General features: G+C 49.7%; 12 protein-coding genes across 12 annotated transcripts; 4 read left to right on the top strand and 8 right to left on the bottom strand.

Moving 5' to 3' along the window:
* Positions 1-147: 147 nt before the first annotated feature.
* Positions 148-1,157, bottom strand: N7509_009371 (uncharacterized protein; the record flags this gene model as incomplete). Its single annotated transcript, XM_056634008.1, has 3 exons — positions 148-649; positions 736-868; positions 935-1,157. The coding sequence occupies 3 exons, from the start codon at positions 1,155-1,157 to the stop codon at positions 148-150; spliced, it is 858 nt and encodes a 285-aa protein (XP_056484628.1).
* A 734-nt stretch (positions 1,158-1,891) lies between these two features.
* lysB (homoisocitrate dehydrogenase lysB) lies at positions 1,892-3,163 on the top strand (the record flags this gene model as incomplete). The annotated part of the gene is made up of 4 exons (XM_056634007.1): positions 1,892-1,919; positions 1,984-2,024; positions 2,085-2,254; positions 2,323-3,163. The coding sequence occupies 4 exons, from the start codon at positions 1,892-1,894 to the stop codon at positions 3,161-3,163; spliced, it is 1,080 nt and encodes a 359-aa protein (XP_056484627.1).
* A 160-nt stretch (positions 3,164-3,323) lies between these two features.
* N7509_009369 (DUF1769 domain-containing protein) lies at positions 3,324-4,356 on the bottom strand (the record flags this gene model as incomplete). The annotated part of the gene is made up of 3 exons (XM_056634006.1): positions 3,324-3,523; positions 3,617-4,132; positions 4,194-4,356. The coding sequence occupies 3 exons, from the start codon at positions 4,354-4,356 to the stop codon at positions 3,324-3,326; spliced, it is 879 nt and encodes a 292-aa protein (XP_056484626.1).
* Positions 4,357-5,065: 709 nt separating this feature from the next.
* On the top strand, positions 5,066-5,839 carry N7509_009368 (uncharacterized protein; the record flags this gene model as incomplete). Its single annotated transcript, XM_056634005.1, has 1 exon — positions 5,066-5,839. One exon carries the CDS (start codon positions 5,066-5,068, stop codon positions 5,837-5,839), a length of 774 nt encoding a protein of 257 aa, XP_056484625.1.
* A 143-nt stretch (positions 5,840-5,982) lies between these two features.
* Positions 5,983-7,285, bottom strand: N7509_009367 (serine hydrolase domain-containing protein; the record flags this gene model as incomplete). The annotated part of the gene is made up of 2 exons (XM_056634004.1): positions 5,983-6,277; positions 6,339-7,285. 2 exons carry the CDS (start codon positions 7,283-7,285, stop codon positions 5,983-5,985), a joined length of 1,242 nt encoding a protein of 413 aa, XP_056484624.1.
* A 565-nt stretch (positions 7,286-7,850) lies between these two features.
* N7509_009366 (uncharacterized protein) lies at positions 7,851-10,211 on the bottom strand (the record flags this gene model as incomplete). Its single annotated transcript, XM_056634003.1, has 1 exon — positions 7,851-10,211. One exon carries the CDS (start codon positions 10,209-10,211, stop codon positions 7,851-7,853), a length of 2,361 nt encoding a protein of 786 aa, XP_056484623.1.
* A 1,247-nt stretch (positions 10,212-11,458) lies between these two features.
* On the top strand, positions 11,459-12,952 carry N7509_009365 (F-box protein; the record flags this gene model as incomplete). Its single annotated transcript, XM_056634002.1, has 3 exons — positions 11,459-11,485; positions 11,574-12,762; positions 12,813-12,952. 3 exons carry the CDS (start codon positions 11,459-11,461, stop codon positions 12,950-12,952), a joined length of 1,356 nt encoding a protein of 451 aa, XP_056484622.1.
* A 616-nt stretch (positions 12,953-13,568) lies between these two features.
* N7509_009364 (DUF1748 domain-containing protein) lies at positions 13,569-14,018 on the bottom strand (the record flags this gene model as incomplete). The annotated part of the gene is made up of 3 exons (XM_056634001.1): positions 13,569-13,704; positions 13,857-13,899; positions 13,967-14,018. 3 exons carry the CDS (start codon positions 14,016-14,018, stop codon positions 13,569-13,571), a joined length of 231 nt encoding a protein of 76 aa, XP_056484621.1.
* A 1,073-nt stretch (positions 14,019-15,091) lies between these two features.
* N7509_009363 (pyruvate kinase CDC19) lies at positions 15,092-17,101 on the top strand (the record flags this gene model as incomplete). Its single annotated transcript, XM_056634000.1, has 6 exons — positions 15,092-15,215; positions 15,353-15,397; positions 15,455-15,501; positions 15,561-15,763; positions 15,872-16,705; positions 16,771-17,101. The coding sequence occupies 6 exons, from the start codon at positions 15,092-15,094 to the stop codon at positions 17,099-17,101; spliced, it is 1,584 nt and encodes a 527-aa protein (XP_056484620.1).
* A 1,119-nt stretch (positions 17,102-18,220) lies between these two features.
* N7509_009362 (NAD(P)/FAD-dependent oxidoreductase) lies at positions 18,221-19,407 on the bottom strand (the record flags this gene model as incomplete). The annotated part of the gene is made up of 3 exons (XM_056633999.1): positions 18,221-18,372; positions 18,436-18,920; positions 18,992-19,407. 3 exons carry the CDS (start codon positions 19,405-19,407, stop codon positions 18,221-18,223), a joined length of 1,053 nt encoding a protein of 350 aa, XP_056484619.1.
* A 1,078-nt stretch (positions 19,408-20,485) lies between these two features.
* Positions 20,486-21,565, bottom strand: N7509_009361 (uncharacterized protein; the record flags this gene model as incomplete). The annotated part of the gene is made up of 1 exon (XM_056633998.1): positions 20,486-21,565. One exon carries the CDS (start codon positions 21,563-21,565, stop codon positions 20,486-20,488), a length of 1,080 nt encoding a protein of 359 aa, XP_056484618.1.
* A 400-nt stretch (positions 21,566-21,965) lies between these two features.
* Positions 21,966-22,718, bottom strand: N7509_009360 (uncharacterized protein; the record flags this gene model as incomplete). The annotated part of the gene is made up of 1 exon (XM_056633997.1): positions 21,966-22,718. One exon carries the CDS (start codon positions 22,716-22,718, stop codon positions 21,966-21,968), a length of 753 nt encoding a protein of 250 aa, XP_056484617.1.
* Between the last annotated feature and the right edge of the window lie 171 nt (positions 22,719-22,889).

The raw sequence follows: 22,889 nt of genomic DNA, 5'->3' as shown, positions 1-22,889 counted from the left end.
CGCTCGTCTCAGGAGAGCTTTCAAAGACCTATGCTGCAGCAAAGCCCGAAAATCATACGACGAAATTACTATGATTCATTCAAATTTTCAAGATATCCAGACAATTAAGCTATTATGCCTTCCGAGCAGGGGCATTCCCTGGTCTCTTCAGTTCCCAGTCCACTCTGCATCGTTTGTTGTGATGTGCCTCTTGTTTTCGCTCGGTCCCGAAAGCGGCTCTATCACCGTGCGCGCCAGCACGAAGATTCCAATGATGATGAGTTCCATCAATAATCCCATGCCAGCAAGGATCCCCACGCTCCCGGAAGCCGGGTTGAATGCTGGGGGGCCATATTCCTGTAAAAGGAAATAAATGACCCGAATCAACAAGAAAGGAAGAGTTAACATCGTTAACATGACGCCTCGGCGGCCCGTTGCAGGAAGAATAGATCGACATTTAATCGACAGCCATCCGACCAAGCCACAGACGAACACAAATGTGACGACCAGCACCACCGAACCAGCTTCTCCGTAGGGTCGGATGTTGATAATTCCACCGACAACCGCAAGCACAATGGCGATAAAGATTGGGAATCGGAAACCATGAAGTGCGATGCGAATGGGCAGGGACCATTTCGAGTTTCCCCTGCCGTATTCTCCGGCTTGGCCACTGCAAAAAGACGCACATTAGTCTTGTCAATCCAAGAGCGGGCAGCAGAACCTCTCGTCATTGAAAACCGAGAATGATATACATACCATCGCAAAAGAACCAAGCTAACCTCAAACAAAAGAGGTGAGAGGCCCACGCTTTGCAAGCAAGCCTCGGCAATGAGCATCGATTTATCGGGGTGACTTTTAGAAATTATCATCGCAGAGCTAGCGATTCGAACTGTTGTAAAGCGGGTTTTCTTTAGTTTTCGATAATTCGAGCCCACTCAAGAATCTTTCTACTCACGTTGCGATAAAATTCCGATCATACTGAACCAAGAGTAAATGAAGCAGCGCGCGATATGCCTTTTTTTCCGATTGTGCCAGTATCGCCATTCTTGTGTAAAGCGGATAGGGATTTGGATCAGGTGAATGGCGGAGAAAATGACAAGCTCAGCAATTGCGATATTTCGTCTGGCCATCGAGATGGGTCCGTATTCCGCCCGGGATGAGAGGTGGTCCACTACCATGCTGATGAGGTGTTGCATCCGAAACAGTTTAAAGTTGCAGAGTAGATAAGGAGGCGATTCAAGGATAAGCAGCAAGGGTGAAGAGTGTACTATTTGGTCGTGATTTCTGAAGATTAATCTTGGGCTGCCACATCTTTAAATATTAATCTTCTTGTAACATTTGGTCTCATTTCGCGAGTGTATACATCTCTCCAGTTCTGAAGTACATCGCGGTTGGTGACCACTTTAGGTTTAGCGTGGATATCCAACTAGCTCTCAAACTTAATCTTCTGCAGCTGAAAAATCACTGAGGTAGCGTGGAACAAAGAAATCATGAAAATAAGGATGGAACCTATAATTTCCGTGTCAAAGAGGGGCCCTGGAGGGGCTCTAGAGGGGCCTGAGCATGGGTCAGCCACACAGTCCATGCTCGCGAGAACAGTCCCAATTAGGCAATGCTTGCTGATTCGCTTACCCTGTGGCGGATTTCTACAGGGCTGCGTCGAGGTGAATATTTCGGGGCTTAACTCGCTAATATAGTCTTAGACAACGGTACTTCGGTCCAAAAAGACAACCCTGGCTTACTCAATTCCATTCTCCATTCTATCCTTACTCTTCTCTTGTACATTTTGCCCTGGCGAAAACCGGAGACAAGTATACCCGGATCAATGATCACCCGGAGCCGGGCATAAAACGAAAAAGCTCCGATGACGGCGAGTCGTCGAAGACAGGAAGCATTCCCATAACAATTCACCATGGCTGCTGCTCGGACTCTTCGCATTGGTAAGTGAAATTGTTGTTCTTGTATTTAATCTGCCGCGGACGCATGCTCATCACTCCCATGTAGGTCTCATCCCCGGTGACGGTATCGGACGGGAGGTCATCCCGGTACGCAACGAGACAACCCGAGTCATCGTGCTCCCTGGGCAATCAATTGACAAAATATAGGCCGGCCGTCGGATCCTTGAATCCCTCCCCTCATCTCTGAACCTCAAGTTCAACTTCGTTGACCTGGAGGCTGGTTACGACACCTTCAAGAAGACCGGTACCGCCCTCCCGGACAAGACCGTCGAGACCCTGAAGAAGGAGTGCGATGGTGCTCTGTTCGGTGCCGTCAGGTAAGCAATCAGCTTCAGTATTGCCAATTCAGATCCATTGAGCAAGTCACCAACACTTTCGCCCCCAGCTCCCCCTCCACCAAGGTTGCCGGCTACTCCTCCCCCATCGTTGCCCTCCGCAAGAAGCTCGACCTGTACGCCAACGTTCGCCCCGTCAAGACTACCCTCGGCAACAGCAACGGCAACCCCATTGACCTGGTCATCGTCCGTGAAAACACCGAGGACCTGTACGTGAAGGAGGAGAAGACCTATGAGGGCCCCGACGGCAAGGTTGCCGAGGCCATCAAGCGCATCTCCGAACGTGCCTCCTCGCGCATCTCCACCATTGCTGGTGAAATCGCTCTGCGCCGCCAGAAGATCCGCTCCGCCGCCCCCACCTCCACCCGCGACCAGCCCATGGTCACCATTACCCACAAGTCGAACGTCCTGTCCCAGACCGACGGTCTGTTCCGTGAGACTGCCCGCAAGGCCCTGGCCGCCGATAAGTTCTCCTCCGTCCTGGTCGAGGAGCAGATCGTCGACTCCATGGTCTACAAGCTCTTCCGTCAGCCCGAGTACTACGATGTGATTGTCGCCCCCAACCTGTACGGTGACATTCTGTCCGACGGTGCCGCTGCTCTGGTCGGCTCTCTGGGTCTGGTTCCTAGCGCCAACGTTGGCGATAACTTCGCTATCGGTGAGCCCTGCCACGGCAGTGCCCCCGACATTGAGGGCCAGAACATTGCCAACCCCATCGCTACCCTGCGCTCCGTTGCTCTGATGCTGGAGTTCCTCGGCGAGGAGGCTGCCGCTGCCAAGATTTACGCTGCCGTCGACGGTAACCTCGATGCGGCCAAATTCCTGTCCCCCGACATGGGCGGCAAGGCCTCTACCACTGAAGTTCTGGATGACGTCCTGAAGCGTCTGTAAGAAATGAGATTGTATATAGATTTGGGACGCGCCGGTGTTCCATGGAAAATAGGTGTTTGAATAAAAGCCATTCGAGTATTTGATTAGTGAACACCTCTAGTAGAACGTAGTGGTACTAGTAATATACTACTAGTATATTCTCGAGTATATTCTGGGGAGGCTAGTCCACGTCTTGATCTCCTGTCTGCTCGCCATTTTGCGCCTTTTCAAGTTCAGGTTGGTCCCAAACAACAGTGAAAAGGACAGCCAGATACACCTCACCGGTTTTGACATTCTTGAGAACATAGCGCAATTCGTTCATTGTATCATCGACCATACTGATCACCGGAATGGTGAATCCGGGCAGATGAATCGACATATCTGCCAGAAAATGAGATTAGCCAAACTCCGAGTCCCTTCATAGCCAAGATGGTACTAGTAATTTGAAAGAAAACTTGAACGACAATCGCTTACCGCTGAAAGAGAGGTACCCATTGCCAAAGTCAGCCAAGTATGTCCTACCAGCTTCAAAATCGAATTCCTTGCGGTGCTTCTCATTTTGAAAATGGCTTCGGCGAGCCTTTGCCGTATCACCGGAGATGTTGACTGCAGCGCGACTCTCCACACCATCTCCATCAGCGCCCTCCTCCACAACATACTCGGTCGTCAATTTAGGAGTCGCCGCATTACTCTTTCCGCCGATGCGGAATTGATTCCACGTTGCCAGGGCGGGGCTGTAGAGATATGGTTTGTCGGCATAGGCGTCACCATCGATAGAGGGGTCAATCGCCCATTTGACTGTCTTCAATGCGGCGTTGAAGCCCATTGGTAGGCGATCGCGGATAGGATGGTCGAAGTCATTGCCGAAGACTAGGTCATTGCCATTGATATTCTCTTTCGGAGTGAACGAGCAAGATATTGAGTATTGATCATGGGCGTGTAGCGGCTGTGAGAAATATGGGCTGGTCTTTGGGGAATTCTCAGGGTATCCTGTCTCTGTTGTTAGTCCCTCCTTCGTCTCTGGTCTGGACAGATGTGAGTGTCAGAGTACCGGAGAAGTTCTGGATATGGACGCCCACGTCCACTGCTGCTCGGTCGCCGTCAAAGTGTAGCGTCTTATCGTTGACGGCAACCTGTTGGTGTGTTGATCGGTCATAGTCCGGACCTGCCGTCACTCTCAGGCGGTATTTGGGGAGCTCGGTTTGGCTGGGCATGACTGTTGAGGCAGATATGATCGTCTACCTGTGGGTGTGTGTGTGTCTAAGTTGTAGAGAATATATACACGGGGAAATCGGTCAAAGTCAAAAACCGGGACGCGTTGGGGCCTCTATATAATTTGACGTCGTGACAGCATCATCCGTTGGGGACTGTGGCAGGGCAGATCGTGGCTGCTCACTCCAACACTCTTTCCCTCTCTCCTCTAGTAGCGCGTGGAAGGCTCGTAGAACCTTTCTCAGACCATTCGGAACCTGATCTAAGCCGCTTTAAACTAGACTACATAGTCTAAACCATGGAGAACTGTTAAAGCCGAAACATGTCCATAAAAAACCCACCGATTTGATCCATCGCGGTTGAGTTTGGGGGCCAAAGTTGGGGGCCATGACATCACACCCATTGGATTGCAGCACGTACCATCACGGGGACCGCCCGATCACCATTTTCATTTCCATTTCCATTTCCATTTCTATTGGTTGTTGCGCTCAGAACCACCTAAATCGTCCAACTGCGCCCCTCTCCACGGGATGCTGGGCGCGCTGGGCGTGAGGGCCGCCCAGAACAAAAAAAAAGAATGTGGGCCGAATCTATCAATACGAGCCCTGCGACACGTATAAAGGAGCCCGAGGGCCAGTTCAGGAGGTGAACTGCTTGGATTTAATTTTTGAGCTGTCCAATTCATACCCAAAGATATCCATTTTCTTCACCATGGAGCCTCCCGTCGAACTCACTCGCCGTGCACAACCTGATACTACGGCCGACTCTCCAGGTCCTCAAAGCTCAACGGTACCACCTCGACTCAGCGTGGACTTTGGCTGGCGGAAATTCAAATCGCTCCTTTCTGACGAGAATACGCCCAACGCAGAGCCCCTATACATCCTCGAGTACCAAATCGCCAAGAAGCGTCTCAAATTCAAGCGCTATTCCACCGGCGAGGTATTCGGCCTCGGCGATCTGAACGTAGTCAGCATCGATGCCGACTACGAAGTTCACGGACGCAAAGACCAAATCGTTGCGCAGAGTCGCCTGAAGACTTCCTACGCCCATCGCTCCACTGCCGCATCTACTACCGACAAGCCGGTCACCCTGACCTGGTCCAGTGATAGCAATTTCACCACATGGGACTTTGTCTGCTGCGATGAGCAGCAACTACCCGTGGCCAAGCTCACAATGAACATTTGGGGTCTAAAGAAGATTGCCCGGATTGAGTTTATGGGCCTGGCGGAGCAGAACCAGGAATTGCAGGAGGAACTGGTGGTGACCACGTTGACTTTGAGCTATCAAATGGGTTTGCGGACGGGTAATCTGTTGAATCTTGTCGGGGCTCTCTTTGCTCGCCCTGGTCATGAACCCAAGGCTCGCGGTCCAGGTCACAAGACTGCTCCCTTCTCGTCTCCTCGGGCTTCCTTTGAATCTAGACAATCCCAGACCACTGCAACTGCGCAAGTTGCTTCTGGGACCGATCTTCACTCGGCTATTTAAATTTTCGTCATAGGGACACTGCGGGATTACATTTGTTTTTAGAGATACCAATCATGTCTTTGCCTGAAAGGCCATTTGCGTTTAACTAATATTAAATTTCATCATATTTCACAAATGTTTGCTACTACTATGAGTAGTATAGATCAGAGCGGGAAAGCAAAATCCCGACCAAGCGACCGAGCTACCCAGTAACCTAGTGCCTGCCGAACGATATTATTACTAGACCAAGTCCGATTCGGGTGCACAGCATGAGCCAGAAGAACCATAAATGTATCCGAAGCTCTATCAACCACAAGTGATGTGCCCGTAAACCCAGTATGGCCACCAGCCTGGATATTAGCCATAGGCCCAGAGAAGTAAGACTGGTTCAATTCAAACCCAACGCCATGTTCATCGCCGGGAAACTTTCCGTTGAAGTTGGTGAACATCAAGTCAACGCTTTTCGAAGTCAAGGATTCTCTTGCCATTATATGTCCCGTTATTTAAGACCATCTGACACAAAATGGCCACATCGCCCGCGGAAGCAAAAAGACCCGCATGTCCGCTCACTCCATTCAAAGCCCAGGCATTCTCGTCGTGGACAGTGCCTCGCACCGGCTGGGGACGTTTAGGCTCAGAGGAGCCGAGGACTTCAATTTGGTACTCGGTCGGTGCCATGCGTGAATAATAACCCAATGACTCAGCTCTGATATTACCCTTGTTGAAGAAGGTGCTAGTCATTCCCAAATTTCGGGTCCAAGAATGCACAAGATCTTCAAATGGCGTTCCGGTGATCTTCTCTAGCATGAAGCGCAGGTTCATAAAATTGAGGTCCGAGTACGTATAGGTTGACCCAGGAGGATTGGCCAGTTTATGTTGAATAATTGCTTCGACACGCTGCTGCATATCCTCATAGCTCGGGTCGTATAGCCCTGGTTCGGGATCAGGAGGGAACCCGCTGGTATGAGTGAGCAGCATCAGAACGGTGACATTCCCTTTCCCATTCGTTGCGAACTCAGGAATATAGGACGCGACTGGTTTGTGTAGATCCAATTTCCCGTCATCGATGACTCGTAATGCTGTGATGGCCGTGAATACTTTCGTTAAGCTAGCCATGTCATAAATCGTGTCCATTTTTGTTGAGACCCATGCGTTGGGTGGAAGAAGCGTGCCATTTGCATTAGCATATAAACTGGCATTGCCGAAGGCGAATGAGCTCACGACCGCTGCCTTGTGGCCGACGATAACAGAGCCTCCTGGTAAAATGGGATGTACTTCATCGTACGAGTGGGATCCATAGTTTGCTGGGCGAGTATACTGGCTCAGATTCATCTGCATTTGTGCAAGTGGCCCCGGGAGAAGTCCTACAGACTCTGGCGAACCGTCTCTCAAAACACGGTCTGTGGCTGCTGGTAATGAGAGGAATGAGGTGATCAGGCCGATGGTGGCCGCGGCTTGAAATCGCATCTTGAAATAATATTTGAGGCTGCAACAGAGCAAACTTAGGATGACCATTCCTTAAGAGATATATGCTAAGTTCACGGAGCTGCTTGAAAGTTGACTGCAGTCCGGGGGAGTTGTAACAATGTTGCATTCTTGCAGAGATCTGTGCTTCATTCGTGTTCATGTCTCCACTTTGCGACGTGCGAGCGCATCTCGTACGAGTATCTTGCAAGCGGGTGAACCCGACGAAGCTCCCAGCCCCGCATTGGACGAGATTAAACTTTTTCATATTCTAGGAGTTTTATATTATACGATATGCAGCATTGGTAGTATCACTATCGTCCGAAGGCGACGCGCCCCGGGGCCCTTCGGTCCCAAAGCACCATCCAATCCGGTTACGAGAGGGCAGTAAGGAGAATCAATTATAATTGAAAATGTGAAATTAGCTGATTAGCTTTAATTCCGTATATGCAAAGACTATTGAAAAGAAATCTTAGACAAGAAAGATTGACCAACGGATAGAACCCAGACCATGACAAAAAAAGAAATAGAAAAGAGTGAATGGAGAGCAGGTAGGTACGCCATCTAACTATGCATCGATTAAATCCATAGTAGGCAGATCAGGATCTGAGTCCAGCTCAGTTCTCAGACCAGGGACATCCTCGCTCAAAAGATCCTCCTTCGTGAGAATCCCAACACCGCTGTCGATACGCTTGCGGTTCTTGCCACGTCCGTACTCGACATCAACGAAACGAGTCATGCTGACAGGCGTAATAGGTTCACTACCCATAACAGTAGTTCCATCAGACATAAGATCGTCGGATTTGAGCTCCCAATTAGCGGCACGAGCCTTTGCTCGCCGTCGCTCCAAGCCCACGCTCTCTTTCATGAAAGCAAATGATCGCGCTTGCTCAGCGGCCCATTTATCGAGGATTTCGTCGCGAGCCTCAGTTTCGATCCGCAACTGCTCCTCCAAACCGATATTGACCTGACGCAGACGATCTGCCTCGCACTTTGCTTCATCAAGTGATGTATTAAGCTCAGAAATACGAACATTGAGCGTCCCCGTTTCTTGCTCATGTTGTTGCAGTTCCCCCGAGGCCTTTTTGTCGAGGGCATTGGAGGCAACGCGTTGTTCTTTCTCAAGGCATTCCACCTGCGCCATCAGATCACAGGCTTTTATCCGATTCTGCTCGACGGTTTCTTCAAGTAGCCGAATGCGCGTCTCATACTCCGAAGCAGATCTTTCGGTTTCAGAGCGCTGTTGCCGCTCGCTGGCGACTTGTTGCTGAAGTTTCGCAATCTGCTGTTTGTACTTCGCCTTTATGGCGACGTTTTCGTCTTCCAACCTGTTGACCAAGTTTTCAAGACTCTTCATATCCTCATGATATTTGTCCAGGGCGGTATTTAATCTGTCAATCCCAACCGTCTTTTCTTGGTCTTCGTTTTCGAGGTCTTGAAGTCGCATTCTGGTATGTAACATGTCGCGGGCAGAGGACGCGATGGAATCCTCAAGGTTGCCGATTTTGTTTGCTGCCGCTTCATACCGATATAATAGGTTGTCGAACTGTCCTCGGAGCGCCTTTTCTCGGCCTAGCGAGCCATGGTGGTGTTTGCGCTCCGCCTGGAGGTCTTTTGCCAATGACCGCACTCGTTGTACTAGGGTACCTAGTGTTGCTTTTCCGTTCGCTAGGCTGACACCAGCGGTCTCACCCGGGATAGCCCGCTCGAGCTCCAGGCGTGCTGAACGGAAATGGTCTTTGATATCAGAGACCACTTCTTCCGCGCTGGCGCCAGAGAAGCCTAGACTGGAGCATTCTTCGTTGATACCCTCAAGGGCCTCCGTCACATCGGCGGCACGGGATAGAGCAGTCGTCAAGATGCTGACAATATTGTCGAAGAAGTCTTGAGGAGGTGAAGGTAGGCGAAAGATATCACCCATACTGGAGTCCTCAAAGGCGGATATTTGTGAGCGGCATCTATTGAACAGTTTCTCTTTCTCTGATCGAGCCGTCTCCAAGTCCAGGGTCAATTTGTACATATCCGAATTTGCGTTCTTATCAACAAATGATGTCTGGGTCGCGATGTTTGCCATAGTTGATTCGTCGCCGTACATCAGACTATCCGGCTCCGGTGTGTTGTAGTCGTGCATAGCACGAAGGTCTGGCGAATTGGAGACAATTATGGCGCTGTCATTGAGCGTGAATGTGTCTCCATCGGCAAATTGGGATGGCTCATTCTGGTCTCTATCGGAAGCCACGGATATTCCTTCGTAAGAAATCGCTCGCTCGGGCCCAGGTTGCTGAACGTCAGGCTGGGACGACATCCAATATGACTCATAGGATGGAAGACGGCTATCGACATCATCCCTTTGTTTTATAGAATCCAGTTCACGTTGCAAGTCGTCTCGCTGCTGGCGGAGTGTGGATAGCGTCTTCTCAAAATTGCGGCTCTCGCGTTTCTCCCGCTCGATCTGAGTGATCTCATCGCTCAATCCAATCCGGCGAATTCTCCTTTGTGTACGGCAATCTAAAATCTGGCGTAGAGGAGTGAACTGGTAGACTCGTTCTGACGAGAACTCGTCATGTTCTTCGACTGGGTCAAAAGCCCGTTGGAAACGAGGTAATGGTGCCGATCTCCGGCGTGCACTGCGACTCGGGGTCTGATTTCCACGCCGAGAAAACTTGGCAAAAGGCTCAAATGAGGTGCGTTTTATTGTCGGAGTCAAGCCAGTGGAGCCTATCGTAGTTTCATGCAGCAAAGGACCGGGGTCGGAAAAACGTACACGCTTCCTAGACTTCCGAGGTGTACTTGTCTCTTGCGGCTTGGACTCGACATATTCTGTTGCTCCAGCAGCAGCTTGTCTCGTCCGATGGGAGACAGGAGGCTCGCCGGTCAAGATTGAGATAGCACTATTCCTGCGCTTTCGGCAGGATGATCGCGTCTCCATATTGCGTGGTGATTGACGAGAGAAGCAATATCAAAAAAAGGGAATGGAATATTGAGGACTGAGTCGTACAACAAAGTACAAGGTAGTTGTTTAGATTATCAAAGAGTTGGGCCGAATAGAAATGCAAGCATCCTAGGATGACAACAACAAATCAGAGAGAAAGGGATTTAATGCACCACGCTTATTAAAGAAGAACTTGAATTGTATACATCACAACATAAACAAACATTCAGACGCGCAGGTGGGGCCAGTGGCGCCTTCCCTGGCAGTCAGGCTGGCATACTAGGCAGGCACAGGCACAGGCACAGGCAGCAGAGTCGCGCCTGCGCGTCTCTGGGCTGATATGTGCTTACCTATTCCGGATGATAAACAACTTGCCGTTTTGGGAATGGTGGTCACGTGTTCCTCAGTGCCCAGTAAACATGCCCAGCCGCTGTTAGAGCATATCATCGTCGATGTAAATTATTTAGCTCCTTATGATCAGGTGGCGAAGTGTAAATTAAGGATTACTCTTTCTGTGAGATTGGCTGGTCGCAGTCATTTCACCTGAAAACTTGAATACTAGTACTATGTTTACATAGATCGTTAGTATTCATCAGCTGGGCATACTTGGTATAGTTACTACCCAAATCTGTAAGAGAAATCGTAAATAACCCAGTGCTAGTATTGATTTCCTTGAGACCTTTAATGCTTGTTTAACACACCAAAATACCAAATATTCAATGGCACAACCCTCCTACCTATACCTTCCCCAACGCGATGGAATTGGAAGCTTAACCGCAGCCGGGCCGAAGGATCTCCATCGCCACTCGCGGGGAACCAACTTCCCCCAGTTTGGTCCCGAAGATCGTCGCCCTTGAAATCTATCCCAGCCAGCCTCTGTCGAATTTGTGGTTCAACCCCACGCCCTGTTTTCATTTGCGGAATAGGCTCCGTTTTCAACTGGGGTCTCATTATCTTATCAGCTTGGCCCACCACTCACCTTTGACATCCAGCTGTGCCTCCCTGGTTCCCTCGTCTCCAACGCACACACTTTGTCCCGGCATTAGAGCCCGTCTCGTTGGAACCTGTCCAGGGCGGACCTTCCTTCTTAGTTAACTCTTTGTTGCAATCCTCTCCCCCACATCACCAAATGCTCCTTCACCCGCTTGCTCTCAGGTGATGTCATCTGCGTTGCCGAAGGGGGATCGAGCTAGCATCAATACCCACATTCACTTCCTCCTCTCTTCAAGACCAACATCGGGAGCATGGCAGACGTGGTCTCTTCGAGCGAGGTATATCCCACCCAAAGCTAGAACCGTGGACGGCAAGGCGATCTCGTCTGCCGGCCGGTGAGGGCATTTGCACTGACTTGTTGGACAGGCTTCTGCGCTTTTGAAACGCCGAAAGTACATCGACGATATTCTCCATGACCAACAGTGGACCCGTACTACTCACGCATCATCAATAATCGATAAACTACCCGCCGAGATCCTTCATTCGATACTTTCATTCCTTTCCCCGCACGATCTTGCCCGCGTGTCCGCTACATGCCGTGCCCTCACCGAACATGCCTCCAATGACCTTTTGTGGAATCGACTACTCAACTCCCATCTTCCATTTCCGATCCATGATCCGGGCCCTTTTGACACATTTCGCCGACTATACCTCGCCCATTTGCCCTACTGGTTCATACCTCAGAACAAAATTTGGTTCGCAGACAATGAACACACTGGAAATTTGATTCTTGCCCGCTATGATAACCGACGGGGCGTGATAGAAGCATACCGTTTAATCGCGGATCGAGGCTCCCCTGAATTCCAGGTTTGGGATGCACACCCAGATGTGATGATCCAGTCATTCCACCCCACTGTCAGTTTGTGGTTAGATGACCCTGTGCTACTCCTCAAGGATATGGAGCCATCAGAGCCGACATCTGAATGTCAAACTTGGATGGCAGAGCGCAAGATGCACATGCCTGCTGAGGCCAACCACCTGTTTAATTCACTTATTCTGTGCTCCAATCAGGATACCGATGTCCAAGAGTCTGGTCACCTTTGGCCACCCCCGACTATTCCCAGCAAAAGTCGTGTAGTCAGATCAATTGAAGACGTGGATGTAACAGATCCTGGGCATTGGTCTGAAGCATCCCAAGAAGCATTTCGCATTCGTCGATGGACAAACTTTCGATTGATGATATCGCCGGGCCACAACTCAGCTATGATTACTTACTCCACGCTCGATCCGACTTTGTACACACCAACTAAAGCAAAACCCTATCAAGGTATTTGGGTCGGGGACTATTCAGCTCACGGGTGTGAGTTTCTTCTTATAATTCAGGGTGACCCACCGGAAGATGAGGAGGTTGAGGATAAAACGGGCGAAGTCCCGAGTGGAAGTCTGCATGCCCTCAAATTGACAGGAGATCCCAATGTGCCCCGAGGAGAAACCACATTTCTTTCCAGCGATATTGGACCAAAGGGTCTCATCAAGGTAGGAAACGAGGAACCCTTCAAGGGTGCTCGCATTGTACATGCCCAGGGACACGTCGCCGGCCTTGGCTTCCATGATGGTGAGTTATCATTTCCCCCATAAGACTAGCATGTGAAAATGTCTAACTAGGAGAATCATTGCTCGCAGACACCTACATATCGTCTCAGCTCATTCTTGTGTCTACGGAGTACATTGCCCACTATTGGCAGGAAATGGGCCACATCTCTTATTACCGCCGCGTGGATATTGACACCCTCCTGAAAACATAAATCGCGTGTTTCTTTTCAAGTTGTGGATACCACCATGTCATCCTGTGTCTCTCCTGTTTACATACCCCTTCTGTTTGCACTTCCATAAGCAATCATTGCAAAGTCTAATAAGACTGTCGATCTTTTTTCAGCCTCTTCCTACACGAGTTATTCGAATAATAACGGCCTCAACATAACTAGGTAGAAGCCAATCCACCCCCATAGAGCCCATATACTATGTAATAGTGTAGACTACGGATTGAATTCAACACTGTTTGAGTGAGGTAAGATGCAATGGATTCCACAAGGCGCAGGTAGAATAGATACAGGTACAAAAGGTATCGAAAAGAAGCAAGAATGGAAGCCAAAGACGCCGTAGCTCTGAACAGGATGTCAAAAGTAGAGGATGGAGTGCAGCGCAGCACAGCGCGAGAAGAGAAGAGTTGGTCGTCACTCGTGAATCCAGCCATGGCCTCATTGCAAGTCCACTTTCAAGCGTGAAGCGAATGTGCATAGGACATGCACAAATGCCGTCGAAAAAGTCGTACAGTCATCACGACCGCGCCGGATATCAAGTCGAGAAGAGTTGGATCGAAGAAATTGTCGTCGCTTGCCAAGTTACATGGTCAAATCGGAATCACCGTCTCCGCTCGAACCAGCCTGATGAACCCATCACCGCCACCGATTGATCCATAACCCACTCCCCAACACCGAGGTAGCTGTCGATCCACTTCTTGACGTCTTTGCTGTCGGAGATCTTATCAGAGTCGAGACTGGGGCTGTCAAACGTCCCCACACACACATCCCTCACAAGGGAGGTGCGGCGAGGTCAACCGAGTTAGCTTGCTTGTTCGGTGCCCGAGAGTAGGGCGTATGGTATAAAGAGGAAGGAACCGAGGTTGGAGGAGAGGATGGGGTGATTTACGTGAGACCTGTGGAGCGTTTGACACCGGCCAGGAAGGCAGAGACTGTCAGGTTCATAGTCAGCACTGACTCGTTTCTGGATTTGAATGAAGCGGAGAAAGGAAGACTTACAGAGTACCGCATCAAATGCGTAATGAGTGATACGGCCGAACTGTTTGGACATGTTGAGGTTAGTTCGGGCTGTTGAGATGGTCGGGGCTATGGGCCACTGAATGGAGAGAATATGGCACGCACCATTTTGAAGAATGGGTAGAAAGGGAATAGAAGACTGAGGAGCATCAGAAATTGTAGATCGTGAGGACGAAGCGGTCGAGTTAGCAGGTCAGGCAGCGGACGGGGACCCTAAGCCTCACGTGGGTCTCTTTCACATGACGGTGGCTGGTGATGTTATGTAATCAAAGTGGCTGGTCAATTAAGGTCACCTGATATCACCTGATATCGCTCATGAATCAGTATATTTGTTCTGCCTAAAGCGGTGAAAGCATAAATGAAAGTGGGGGTTAGGGGTGCTCCTCCCAGCAGTGATCTGCTACCCTAAGGTACCCTCCCTAGTGGGACGGTGCTCTCGGTATCGATAGCTAGCGTTATCGATAGTGGCGTGGCGTTGGACCAGGTTGAGCCCACCGAAATGCCATTTCTGTCCAGGAGGAGGGGTTCGAGGTTCAGTCAATTGGGTGTCACTATTTGTCACATTCTATGATAAATGGGACCCAATCTACGCTGGTTATGCCAGCACGATCCTCCACTTGCGGAGGTTTACATTGATTGTGTTTTTTTTTCTCTTTTTTTCCCTTTTTTTTTTTCTGTCCCCATTGTTAGCCGACAGGGCTGCCGCCGGTTCCGATAGTGTCCAACGGGTTACAGCAGGGCGTGGGCAGCAGGGTGGTACACAGTAGAGTTGGGCAGGCACAAATGATATCATAAAAGTAATGTAATAAAAGTAAAACGGGAGGAATGAAAATCCAAAGGCAAATAAACTTGAACTTGAAGACAAAAGTAAAGTAAGCCAAGACGACTCACCGTAGACCGTACTCCATTCACCGTAAAAAGCTGGGGCGGAGGAGTCCACGTCCACCGGGGATAGACATCGGCGGCCAACATTTTCCCTCCCGCCCCTCACCCACCTTTTCTCCCCCCCCTCCTCGCTTCCCTCCCCATCCTTCCTCCTCTTTAAGTCCAATTGATTCTCCCCTTCTGCTACTCTAAACTATCCAACAGTTTGTCTAGCAATACAAAATGGCGGCCACTACTTCCCTCGACCACCTGAGCAACCGCATGAAGCTGGAATGGCACTCCAAGCTTAACACCGAGATGGTGCCGGCCAAGAACTTCCGCCGCACCTCTATCATCGGTACCATTGGTATGTGCCTGCCCCAAGGCCTCTCTTTTCATTCTTTGCCCCAAGGATAAACTTGGAAGAGGAGACCATTAGCCCATTCACAAAGCAAGATGGGGTGACGGGAAAAAAACTTTTTGCTGACCAGATTCCCTCCGCAGGTCCCAAGACCAACTCCGTCGAGAAGATCAACGCTCTCCGCACAGGTACGGCGCGAAGCTCCTCCATAGCAAATTGATCGGATAGGACTGACTGGATTATAGTGGGTCTCAACGTTGTTCGCATGAACTTTTCCCACGGCTCTTATGAGGTGAGTAGCTTATCAGTAAGATTACCATCGAAGGATAATCCGATTGACCTTGCTACCAGTACCACCAATCTGTGATCGATCACGCCCGTGAGGCTGCTCGCGTCCAGACCGGCCGTCCTCTGGCCATCGCCCTTGACACCAAGGGCCCCGAGATCCGTACTGGTAACACCGTTGGCGATGCCGACATCCCCATCAAGATCGGCCACGAGCTGAACATCACCACCGACGATGCCTACGCCACCGCCTGTGACGATAAGAACATGTAAGATCTCATTCTCGTTCCTCGGAGCTTGTGCAGGACCGCTGGGTCTGCTCGGCCACAATCGTGGCGAACACAAACAATTGTTTTCTGACCGACTTGCAACAACAGGTACCTTGACTATAAGAACATCACCAAGGTGATCTCCCCCGGCAAGCTCATCTATGTCGATGACGGTATTCTGTCATTCGAGGTTATCGAGGTTGTGGATGATAAGACCCTGCGCGTCAAGTGCTTGAACAACGGCAACATCTCTTCCCGCAAGGGTGTCAACCTGCCCGGTACCGACGTAGACCTGCCCGCTCTCTCCGAGAAGGACATTGCCGACCTGAAGTTCGGTGTCAAGAACAACGTTGACATGGTCTTTGCCTCATTTATCCGTCGCGGCAGCGACATTACTCGCATTCGTGAGGTCCTCGGCGAGGAGGGCAAGGAGATCCAGATCATTGCCAAGGTTGAGAACCAGCAGGGTGTTAACAACTTCGACGAGATCCTCGAAGAGACTGACGGTGTCATGGTCGCCCGTGGTGACCTGGGTATCGAGATCCCCGCCCCCAAGGTCTTCATCGCCCAGAAGATGATGATCGCCAAGTGCAACATCAAGGGCAAGCCCGTTATCTGTGCCACCCAGATGCTGGAGTCCATGACATACAACCCCCGTCCTACCCGTGCCGAGGTTTCGGACGTTGCCAACGCCGTCCTTGACGGTGCTGACTGTGTCATGCTGTCGGGTGAGACTGCTAAGGGTAACTACCCTTGCGAGGCCGTCAAGATGATGCACGAGACCTGCCTTCTGGCCGAGGTCACCATCCCCCACTTCCAGATCTTTGATGAGCTCCGTAACCTGGCTCCTCGCCCCACCGAGACATCTGAGTCCATTGCCATGGCCGCTGTTAGCGCCAGTCTGGAGCTGAATGCCGGCGCCATTGTCGTCCTGACCACCAGGTATGTCGAATATTGTCGTTTGTCGAGTATTGACGTGTTTGATTGCGTACTGACCAAATTTGCAGTGGTAAAACCGCCCGCCTTCTGTCCAAGTACCGCCCCGTCTGCCCCATCATCATGGTCACTCGTAACGCTACCGCTTCCCGGTACTCTCACCTGTACCGCGGTGTCTGGCCCTTCTACTTCTCTGAGAAGAAGCCTGACTTCAACGTCAAGATCTGGCAGGAGGATGTCGACCGCCGTCTTAAGTGGGCCATTAACCACGGTCTCAAGCTCGGCATCGTTAACAAGGGCGACCCCATCGTCTGCGTCCAGGGATGGCGTGGCGGTATGGGCCACACCAACACCGTTCGTGTGGTCCCCGCCGAGGAGAACCTTGGTCTCGCCGATGAGTAAATATGCTCTGCGTCGAGGACAATTAAAAGTCAGCGAACAGATCTATGCCCCCGATAACATTTCTTGCTTTTCTTCTTTTTTATTAAACTGTTTCACGCTGGTGCGCGGGTGGGATTTACATACCTTTCTTATCTTTTTTTTTTCTCTCCCTGTTTTCTTGCTCCTTCGAAGCCAAAGATCGTTGCTGTGCCATGGTCAGGGCCATTGCTTTGGGGGGAAGGTTAATGCATGTGATGTAAATGAGAACGAATTTAATGCCTTCAGGTCAAGTGCGTTGTTAGCTAGCCTAGATATCCCCTAAAGAGAAATCAATAGACATAGACCTAGGGTGATCAGTGTGTATCCACGATGTTCATGAGATGATTAGTCCTATTCGCAACATTCTGCGAGTCAGTCAAGTCTTTCAGCCACACGTCATGCGCGGGATGGTTTGCTGCAGGTGAACTGCGCTACCCTGCTGGTGGTGTATTTTCGAAGAGACATGCACCAGGGCACTTTTCTTGGTTTGCGCATGGTTTCCACGACACAAAAAGTTAGATGAAGAAGGAGAGGAAGAGGAAGAGCGAAGAGAAAGAAGAGGATTGTCGGAAAGACCTGCCACCTGCCCTCAATTGCGGGGGACGAAAACGAAATGTCTCTGTCCGAGGCCGAGGCTCCATGTGTCCGGCTGCCCGTTGTGGTACCCTCTCCCTGCATGACCCGGCGGCCACTGTAGTTGTAGACAACGCAGTCGTTCAGATCTCGCCGCCACGGGTTCAATGCGGTACACCAGAGTGTCAAGAGGAAGAAACCCCCAGCGAAGGATAAAAGAAAAAGATTAGATCTGCGATTGGGAAAAAGCTCGTCTGGCTAAAAGCAATTCCCGACGGCAACCCCGTTCGGCTCCCGGTTTTCGCCGAGGGTCTCCGTGTGGTCGCCTGAGGCTTCAGGCTGCACTGTCGATTTGGTTAGTTAGTTAGTGAACTATACAGCTTAAGGTTAATGGGATGGCATGCGATGGTATAGGATGGTCTGATGTCTTCGGATGAATCTAAATAAAGGCATATCTGCTGGAATCTGGAAGATGGTGAGCTATGCCTGTTATTCCATCAGTTTCGCCTAATTCTGAATGAAATCCGATCAGTATTCGTTGTCGTCGAAGTCGTCCTCGCCGTCGTCGTCATCTTCGCCTTCATCTTCGTCTTCGTTTTCCATTGTGAAGCGCGGATTAGTTGCCTCCAACCCTTCATCAATTGCCAATTGCCTCGCAGCCCCAGAACCAGCAATCGTGCCTATTAGACCACAGTGTTAGCTTTGCCTTCTCAAAAAAGGTCCCTTTCTCCTCTTCCACATACCAGAGCTCAAAGCAACAGCAATAGACTTATTCACCGTCGAAGTATCACCAGCCACAAAGCAACCCCGAATATTCGTCTCTCCATGAGGCCCCCTCGCCATAGCATACCCGTCTCGGTGAGAAGTCTGAATCCCAAGCCGAGAAATAAGATTCTGCGCCCGATTTCGCGTAGGGGGCGTAAACATGAGAAAGCCCAGGTGATTGACACCCCCATGTCTGAACTGGATCATGACTGAATCATCCTGCATGCGTGTGAATTGTCGGATTTTGCGTGAATCGAGCCTGCAGCCGCGCGCCAGGGCCATATCGAGGTTATCCTGGAATCGGTATTTGGAGGGATCCTCGCCATTCGTGTAGATTGTTAGGTCGTTTTGTGAGAGGAAGTAGGCCATCAGCGTGGGCGCGATGTCGTCGAGGGAGGATAGTCCGAGGACACCAGCTGCTTTTCCTCTCTTTTCGAATCCGTCGCAGAAAATTCCATGGACACTGACATGTATGTATAACGCGTTAGTTAGATGAAACGTTCAGAGCAGAAAGAAAAGGGAAAAGGATCGTACATGACATCCCCCCAAAGATCCTGAAATCCGGGGATATCAGGAAGAATATCCACGGACCCAGTAGCAAGAATCAACTTCTTGCCCCTGTGGGTAGTCCCATTCCGATCAAGAACCTTGAATTCATGTCGCGAGTCTCTGGTCTGGAAGGTCCACGCGCGGATGATGGTAGTTTCGATGAAAGTGACCGTCTCGAATAAATTGTCGATCTCTCGTCTTGCCAACGCTCGGAATCGCTCAGGGTGTTGTCCGTCATGAATGAGAACATTGTGTATCTGGTCCGTTACATCATTGCGGTATTCGTGTGAGTCGAAAACTGCCACGCGACGGCCGGCTCTTGCGAGAGATGCTGCGGTTGCGAGTCCTGCTGGACCTCCACCGATGACGAGGACCTCGTAGCTGTTTTGAATGAGACTCATGACTGGTGACATGGAAGTCTGTTTGATGAGAGGTCAAAATTGAAATCGAAATTGAACGAGATGGGAAGGAGAGGAAGTGAGGTGATGCCTGGAAGACTTCCCCGTTGAGTCAAACCGCGATGAGCCCAGAGAGTAGTGCATATACACATTGCGTGAGTCTTGGGGATTGGTACTTACACTTGCACTTGCGCTTACTAGCAGGGATAGGGTGGGTATATATAACTGTTAAATCACCAACCCTAGTTATTTATCAACGATTCAAAAAATATAACAGTTTATCTATTACTGTAACGAACTGGTGTTGTTACCCTTCGGGGGTGCCTTATGCCTGCGGCATCCACTTAGGCATCCACTGCCTACTACATGCGTATCTAGTTCATCTCAGCTTCTCCCTTCTTCTTCTTCTTCTTCTTCTTCTTCTTCTTCTCCTCAAGCTATTACTTTCGTCGAACCGCTACTACTTCCCCTGCAGCGTATGCTACGCCGTATGCTGATCTCTGTGAGTATCTGAGCATCCTCACAAGAGAGATGCTGTTAAGTTTGACTACCATCGAGAATTATTCATTACCTACTACTAGTAGTACTGCCAGTGATACCAGAAAAGCTTTTGACGTCTACTAAGAACTTTAAAGCGATGTATAAATACATCCTCTATTGGTACGAGTATACAATAGTGTAGGCGGAAATAGATGAGTTCAAAATAGAAATGAAACGGAATTTCAAGTACACAATTTGGAGAGAGTTATATGAGGAGCTTCATTGCTGTATAAGGATTTCAATCATCCAGATATTTCAACCATAAATAACCACAGAATTACATGCGGCCTAAGCTCTCAATACCTAGTCGTCTTTTTCATTCCCTGGCCAGTTCGGCCACTTCGCGTATCCGGAATAAACGCCGGCCAAAACCCAATCTCCACCCTTTGGAAACCAGCCACTGCCGTGTGGCCAATGTTGAACCTCGTCGTCGATAGTGACGTTCATTTCAGAGCAGACATTCTTCGAAATGAAGGTGAGTTTCCACTGCAAAGTGTGAGAATCACATACTGGTAATGAATAAAGGGAGTTTGGAAGGGGACTAGGTAAATACCTTCATATCTTTATTGTCATCGTACCACTGATCCCTTGCACGTTCAGCCATCCATAAAGGTTTGAGAGCATCCAGGTCGCAAACAGGAATGCCGACAAATGGTGGAGTGGCATTCACAGGAGCCTCAATGATGTTAGTCTGTATTTTCTTTGCACTAGCATCGGTAAGCCATTTGGTGAATCCGTATGTTGACTGCGTCAAGTTGGCGTATCTGGCCATATCGAGAACAGATAAGCCATATTGTGACAACCTGTCGGTTCCCTTGAGATTGCTGCCTAAGGCCTGCAGAATATACATAGAGCCTGTGTCTTCGTCGCATACGGCAACTTGATAATCGGTTTCCCACGGTTCCAAAGGACAAGGACCATCGGGAGGTGTATAGTCGTCGTCATCCTCTATCCACTCTGTTACATCCGAAATCCTGTAGATAACGACTCTGCTCGTGGACCAGAGATACCCGATGGCTGAGCCCCACATAAACTTGAGCATACTGTTATCGTACATCGTCGCAGCTAACAAAGACTCGGGTTCAATGTTACTCGCAAAACCTCCATCCCGCAGGATATCGACTAGGTTTCCAGGCGTGTTGATATACTGCTCATCAGTGTTATAACCTGTGTTCTTTGCGGTTTTGAAAAGAGCATTATGTCCCCAGCTGTAAAATGCGAATTGGGTGAAATTCAAGAGCTTCCACATGTAATCTTCGAGATTACTTAGATTGTTGAGTTCACCTTGGATTCTGTTATTGATGTTAGCTAGTGGCAATGTAGGCACTTTGATGTATACGTACACAGATGCTGCATCCTGCATCATGCTGTTAGCGATGCCGTTTCCTTGTGAACTGGCACCAGCGCCAGCGCCGAATAAATTAGCAGTGACTCCAGATCTTGCTGCCGCATTCTCTCCAGCATTGGCAGCTACTATCGCACCACTCTTTACGAGACCTGGAATAGCCGCCGCGGCTGTACCAAAGACACCCGACACAGTCCCGAGAAGCCCCGCTGTCAGTGTGGCTATCCAGGTGTCGTTTGGCTTGATGAAACGTGAGTATAGGGCCGTAAATAACATTGTTATGGTACTTACATCAGGAAATTTATGGTCTGTAAACTCTTTGACAAGTGAGACTTGTTTGAGCCCAAAGTTATCCTGGGCATTTTTAATGGCTCTGAGTAATTTGGAAACCCAATCAGTGTAGCGCTTGATTGCTCCTTGGGCGTAGTAGTATTGAGGATTGTCTGAACATTCGCCATGAGAATCACAAATTCCTCCGGTAGTTTGATCTCTTTAGTCGTAGGCGAGAATAGGTACTAGTAAGCCACGGTATTGGATATATCGAGAAGTTTCAGAAGCTTACAGTGTGCACGAAAATAGATGTGTTCCTGAATGGGCGAGCTGTTGATTCATAAAATCAATGAAGCTTCCTTCATGGTCCGAAGGAAGTTTATCAGCCCTAGTTTGTATTAGTGCTTCATGACTTGGATGTTATCAATGAAGAAACTTGAGACAGGTTGACTAACAGGTCGAGCAAAAAGTCCTCCATCTTTTCATCCTTCCACGCATCCAAGCTGAGATTAACTTCATTGCAGCTTGATGTGTAAGCAGGATTAGGCCCAGTAGTAGTTGCATCAGAAGCCTCGATTGTCTGCGTGGCTGTTGTTGCCGAAGCATCTTTAACACATGTGATAAGCTTCAAGACGTCCAAATCATCACAAGTGGCCACTTTCTCTCCGTTTAAGCCGTTAGAGGTTACCACGCGGCAAGAGGCACTCCAACCATCACAACCAAATGAATGTCCATTGGTATCATATGAGCAGCCATCTAAGAAGTCTGGGTCCTTGTATTGACTCCCATAATATATATTTGGCGGCTGTTGGTACTCTCTAACCTTAGGACTTGTGATAGTGTGGCTAGAGTTTGCGCCATTGCACCAGTCCGGCTCACGAGTCACCCAGTAAGTGAGCCATTTGGAGTTACCGTCGGCTTTTACCTCATCTTGTCCCTTTGCTGCTATGATAATAGTTTCAGTTGCAGATGGCGATGATTCTGTGGTCTGAGCTGTAGTTGTAACATCAGATGCAGTTGCGGTTGCGTAGTCACCTCCACTTCCGGCAACGGGGGTGGATGAAGCAGGCAAACCTGATGAGCGCTTTCCGGGTAGTGCGAAGGCAGGCCCAACAGCGGTCGTCAAGAGTACGACGGGAGACAAGAGAGTCCGAACCATGACTGGAGCGGCGAACTAAAAATTCAGGATTGAAGAAATTGCGTTTGTGTATAGTGAAGGCGGAAATAGAGATCAATAAGTAATGCTGCATCATCACAACGTAGCGTCTTCTGTTTCGGAAAGATTCCTGCGATGCGGAGTTATGATGTGACGTATTACGTGAATCGGCGG

The sequence above is a fragment of the Penicillium cosmopolitanum genome (assembly GCF_028827165.1).
Source record: "Penicillium cosmopolitanum strain IBT 29677 chromosome Unknown utg000009l:1.0-9042332.0:1.0-9050551.0, whole genome shotgun sequence".
In the NCBI taxonomy this organism is placed as follows: Eukaryota; Fungi; Ascomycota; class Eurotiomycetes; order Eurotiales; family Aspergillaceae; genus Penicillium; species Penicillium cosmopolitanum.
This window is presented reverse-complemented; position numbering and strand designations above follow the sequence as displayed.